This window comes from Oncorhynchus mykiss, chromosome 12, assembly GCF_013265735.2.
Source record: "Oncorhynchus mykiss isolate Arlee chromosome 12, USDA_OmykA_1.1, whole genome shotgun sequence".
Lineage (NCBI taxonomy): Eukaryota > Metazoa > Chordata > Actinopteri > Salmoniformes > Salmonidae > Oncorhynchus > Oncorhynchus mykiss.
This window is the reverse complement of record NC_048576.1, coordinates 33,142,696-33,148,695: the sequence shown is the minus strand read 5'-3', so window position 1 is coordinate 33,148,695 and position 6,000 is coordinate 33,142,696. Positions and strand designations below refer to the sequence as shown.

The following is a 6,000-nucleotide window of genomic DNA, read 5'->3' as shown; positions in this document are numbered from 1 at the left end:
AATATATGACTTGTATTTAATGTATTTGAGAGGGACTTGTTTAGACCTTAATAAAATAAATGACATGGTTGTCACTTTGAATAATATAATTGCAATATTCACCATGAGAAGTAATTATTTCATTGTTTTCAATATTCATCATCATTTATCTAATTGGGAAATGTGATCTTTATTTGATTTTTTTTACTCAACTAAATTAGATTTACATGAACTCTGTTTCCACCACCACCCTTGCTGACTTACCTGACCCACCAATGACTTACCTGACCTTACCTGACCCAACCCACCAACCAAACACTTCAGATAAGTCTTTTAAATATTTCACCTTCATTTAACCAGGTAGGCTAGTTGAGAACAAGTTCTCATTTACAACTGCGACCTGGTCAAGATAAAGCAAAGAAGTTCGACACATACAGCAACACAGAGTAACACATGGAGTAAACAAACATACAGTCAATAATACAGTAGAAAAAGTATATATACAGTGTGTGCAAATGAGGTAGGATAAGAGAGGTAAGGCAATAAATAGGCCATGGTGGCGAAGTAATTACAATATAGCAATTAAACACTGGAATGGTAGATGTGCAGTAAAAGTAAAATGTTATGTGACACAGTGTCATGAGACCCGGCCGGTGTTCTTTTTCAGTGGGGTTTGACAGGGGAGCAGAGTACAGTGAGATTGTCCCTCTGTCTCTCCCTGGAGAGAACCTAGCCCTGTTACATAACCTGTGTGATAATCTGACACTTAGGTCCATGGTCTGTATGCCGACGATGGATCTGTCAATAGCACTGAATGGGTGTCAGGGTGATAGCAGCATAATGCTCAATACTGACTGACTGTTTCCCCCTCTGCCTTTACTCCAGATCCATATAGTCAAGACACAAGAGCTATAGAGATACATCAGAGTCGACATGCTGGTGTGAGGGTTTGTCAAATCAAATCAAAGTTTATTTGTCACGTGTGCTGAATACAACAGGTGTAGGTAGACCTTACAAAGAAATGCTTACTTACAGGCTCTAACCAATAGTGCAAAAAAGGTATTAGGTGAACAATAGGTAAGTAAATAAATAAATACAACAGTAAAAAGACAGTGAAAAATAACAGTAGCGAGGCTATATATAGTAGCGGGGCTATAAAAGTAGTGAGGCTACATACAGACAACAGTTAGTCAGGCTGATTGAGGTAGTATGTACATGCAGATATGGTTAAAGTGACTATGCATATTTGATGAACAGAGAGTAGCAGTAGCGTAAAAGAGGAGTTGGCGGGTGGTGGGACACAATGCAGATAACCTGGTTAGCCAATGTGCGGGAGCACTGATTGGTCGGATCAATTGAGGTAGTATGTACATGAATGTATAGTTAAAGTGACTATGCATATATGATAAACAGAGAGTAGCAGCAGCGTAAAAGAGGGGTTGGGGACACACACACAATGCAAAACATCCGGGTAGCAATTTGATTATCTGTTCAGGAGTCTTATGATTTGGGGGGTAAAAACTGTTGAGAAGCCTTTTTGTCCGAGACTTGGCACTCCGGTACCGCTTGCAATGCGGTAGTAGAGAGAACAGTCTATGACTGGGGTGGCTGGGGTCTTTGACAATTTTTAGGGTCTTCCTCTAATGATTCATTAATTGTACATGTTGTTTGGGATAAGCTACAGGTTTTATAATGAGTTTTTAAAATAGTGGTGGCTCTTTATGTGGTTACGAAGGGCTGCAATTGTCACATAGGGTCACATAACAAGTGTAAACTCAATAAGATGCATTTTTATGTATTTAAATATACAAAGGATTGTTTTGGCAGCTAGGCTGAGAATGTACTGTCCAAATTTTGAGTATACACTGTAACACACCTTTTGTGGTATAGTAGGCTAGACATAGAACATTCATAAGTAGGCTATAACTTTATCTGGCTTATTACAGTTTCAACCGACAATATTACATGAGCGTATAGTTTTGACCGTTCTCCTTAGTACAACGAAACATACCAGATTCCATTGACAGCACTATTTGCGCCGAGGAAGCGCATACCCTGTAAAGCGGCACTGCGGCATCGCCATATCAATGCGCCCGGTCCTCAAGCACTGACTGGGAGAGAATAGCGCCTTTGCTTCCTTACCGGATTTATTTGTTAGTTACATTTTTCCTTTTGTTTAATCTTTTATTCACCATTCGTATCCGAATACCAGCGACTTGCCCGGACGGTCCCCACTTGCAAGGGTTTGCATTTCTTGGTTTTGCATGACGTGTCTTGGAGAAAAAGAGGCTTGCTTTGTGTGTTAGTGAAAATAAGCGGAGAGCTGGAGCAGGAGGGAAGCAGTGCCAGTCTCTGTTGTAGGCTGGACTGGCCACGGAGCGTGAGATATACTGACAGAGAGACAGACAAAAAAGGACTGAAGGAAGACAGCAAGATAATGTGATAACAGCACGGGACGAGAAAAGGGAAGGCGAAAGAGCCAAAACAGCTTTTAAACGATTTACTAGAGCTATGTTGTTTGCATGTCATTAGGGGAGTGTTGGCACGGGGCATCAGGTTAAAGGGATAGGGACTGGGAAATGGCTTAGGACCGTTATAAGAAAGGCTGAATTTAGCTTCTAGGGCTAAAACAAGGGAAAAACAAGGCTGGGATTTTTGATGGTTTAGATGCGCCCTTATTACGCACCATCGGTCCAAATAAGCCACATTTGCGAGCCATTGTAATGTGCTGATGTGCAACATTTGCCACTTGCAGTCTAGCTGGCTATTGGTATATTACAGGTTTTACTCATGCTACTTTCCATTGCAATCCTTGGACAATTATATAATTCAAAGTTGAAGATGGTGGTTGTCTATGACATATGATTATTGTGGTGTGTCTGGTTATGATGGAGCTAGGCAAGGTGTGTTCCTACTGTCTGTCTGTGGAACGGTTCATCCAGCAGCATGGGGGGGGGGGGGGGTGATGAAATTTGGAGTGGCTTGGATGAGGCTAGACTAGAGCATGCCTGTGATGTTTGGTGAATTCAATGATGGATAGACTACCGTTTTGGTGATGTCATGTACACTTATTATCTAAATGGGTTTTGGTATTGTTGATAGTATTCATAGAGTACATGTTATCTGTATCTTTGCCATACAGAGCAGATTAGAAGACTGATAATGAATGTTTGTGTTAAGGAATGATTGAGATGATACACTGTTGAATGTGTTGTCATCTGTATGCTGTCTGAAACGCATAGCATGTAGCATGACTAGAATGTCAATAGGTTAATCACATAGAGTAGCCTATTATGACTGAACACATTAACTTTTGACTTAGGGTGGTCCAAATGTAAGTGCTTTAAGATCAATTGTCAGTTAAGGTCTTTGTCATCATACTAGATCTAGGAGAGAGCATTGTTTGGCAGAATCCTCATCTCAAACCCCCAAGGACAGACATCATTCAATATCTAGTGTTGGACGTTATGACCAATGTGTTTATATGGTTTACATGAGGTTATCTATTTGAAGAAATTCATTTGGAATGTAAAATTGTGACGAAACGAGTATATTCTAAGAATCAATTACCTTGTATAAATATTGCATAATGGATAGGCCATTCAATAAATAGATTGAAATATGCATAATGACGAATACACACGACGGTGAAAAAAAATACATGGTATACTTAATGGAAAAGGTATTTTCACAGAAATGTACACTGAATCAGGGTTTTATGCACCTATATGGAGAGAGTGTAAATTATAGGTGGGATTGGAAGTGTTAAAAAAGGCAGGTGACTATGACGCTTATAAACATTGTCTCATCTCTGGTGAAAGCACAGTGAGTTTAGAAATTGAGACATAATCGTGTGATGATCAGGCAAGCTGGTGTTCTATATGCAGTGAACAGAACCCAAGATGATAACCACAGCAGGCCTATTTTTAAAAGGTCCACAGATATAGGAATAGGCTTAACCAAATAGAGAAAATTCCCCTACATTTATACATGTAAGAATGCTTATTTCATTAAAAGTACAGGATAGAGTAAAACCGCGGGGGAGAACTATAGAGACAGTATTAGAGAAGGAGCACTTTGAAACGCATAATGATCTCAGCCACATAATGATTTCAGCCTAATGATTATGCATTGTAAAATAAAAAATGACAGTATAGTGAGAAGTCTGAAGCTATATCGTAATGAAACATTCATTTATGTTGCATTATGTAGACTGTTAACAACCCCCTGTACTGTATTATAATCTTCCTACCTTGAGAGGATGGCTCATTGACTTAAAGCATTCGACATTAAGGACTGCTGCTGACTGAACATGTTGCAAATGTATGCTCTCTATCTCTTTGACTTTCAGGAGAGAGAGCTCGCTGACTGCAGCATGTGAAGAGGGAGGATTCCTTGAGGAGGATCAGGATGTGGCTTTTTACAATTGGTTCGCCATGGCAAGACATGTCCAGTGATCAGACATTCTTTTCCAGTTAAAGAGTTTTCGTATTTTTTTTCTCTTTTTGACAGTCTGGTTTCCACGTCTAAATGACAATTTTACCCTTTGTCTATTAGTGGATTTCATGGACGACCGTTTGGGATCTTTGCTTTGGAACCTGCTGCTGGGCTTTCAATGACTCAATGCATTTTCTACTCCAGCCTATGCCCTTTGGATATTATCTGATCGCTTACTCGTCATTGGATTTCATGCACTGAGTAACTATACATACTACTTGTTGGATATTGTTAGGAAATATCTGTTGGTATTTCTTTCTGCTGGGAGTTCAACTGTGCCAGTGAGTGCCCTTGACAGGGTTGATTATCTTCTCTGCTAGAGGAGTCTCTAGGTGGGCTTTTCCTCTGAGGAAATGGATGGCCCTCGGTCCAGTGGGCTCCGCAAAAAGAGGAAGTCTAAGTCCGAGAGGGATCGGGGACGAAGATCAAATGGGACAAGGAACAATAACCATGTGAGGGGGGGCTGTGTGGGGCTCCGCTTCTCCTCAGATTCGGAGAGGGAGGAAAGAGTAAGGAACCCCTTTTCTTCCCGTCCGAAGCCCCCCAGGAGAAAGAGAAAGGAGTCTACGTCTGCTGAGGAGGACATCATAGATGGTTTTTCTATCTCTGGTTTCATGACGCTGGAGGAGCTGGATGTGAGTAACTCCAGGCTGATGTTACTACTTCTTCTATTCTGACCTGCGGGGGGGTGGGGTGGGGGGGGGGGATTTTTTAGCATTTCCTCTGTGTTTTGCCATCTCCTCTAGATATGGCTGTAAGTGTGTTTTAACACGTAGTCCACTTTAAAATAACCGATCTCAGTCCTCTTTAAAAAAGCAAAAAACTCAGTTCTCTTTGCATTCACGCTGTTGCCACCTCACCTTTTTTGAGGTCTGAATTCTCTTTGCATTCACATTACTATGTTTAGAAAATAACCAAGATATTTCTACAACATTCACTCAATGCACTCTGGGTAAAAGAGGACAAAGCCATTCCATCAGAACACGTTATCGGACAGCTAGATATACCTACTTACGTTTTGGAAGCTAATAGATTGCATTTAGTTAAAAGATTACACATAATTATTGTATTCATAAGATAATATTAACATGTAAATATAATTGGTAACAGATTAAATACCAGTAGAGTAAATGCAGATTAAATAATGCTGTAGTCTTCATAAAAAATGGTATTCCTTTTAAGATCTAGAATGGAATTTGTACCCTATATTGTGATTCTCGCCAAACCCTTCCTAACCCCGACGACGCTATGCCAATTGTGCGTCGCCCCACGGACGCGGCCGGTTATGACAGAGCATGGGCGCGAACCCAGAGTCTCCGGTGGCACAGCTGGCGCTGCAGTACAGCGCCCTTAACCACTGCGCCACCCGGGAAGCCGTGCGTGAATTTGACTATTTTTCTGTCCTGCTAAGCATTCAAAATGTATGGAGTAAAAAGTACAATATTTTCTTAAGGAATGTAGTGAAGTAAAAGTAGTCAAAAATATAAATAGTATAATAAAGTACCAATACCCCAAAAAACGACT

General features: G+C 40.6%; 1 protein-coding gene across 7 annotated transcripts in view; it reads left to right on the top strand.

Annotated features, from left to right (window-relative positions):
- Positions 1-2,051: 2,051 nt before the first annotated feature.
- Positions 2,052-6,000, top strand: part of LOC110537471 (autism susceptibility gene 2 protein) — a 489,908-nt gene continuing 485,959 nt past the window's right edge. For 6 of the 7 annotated variants that reach the window (XM_021623538.2, XM_021623539.2, XM_021623533.2 and 3 more), the window contains exons 1-2: positions 2,052-2,222; positions 4,331-5,111. In XM_021623538.2, coding sequence (XP_021479213.1) covers positions 4,830-5,111 — 282 coding nt within the window. In that variant the 5' untranslated portion in view covers positions 2,052-2,222; positions 4,331-4,829. Of the gene's footprint in view, positions 2,223-4,330; positions 5,112-6,000 lie in introns of those variants that run through there. The other variant, XM_021623536.2, reaches the window with a different exon arrangement.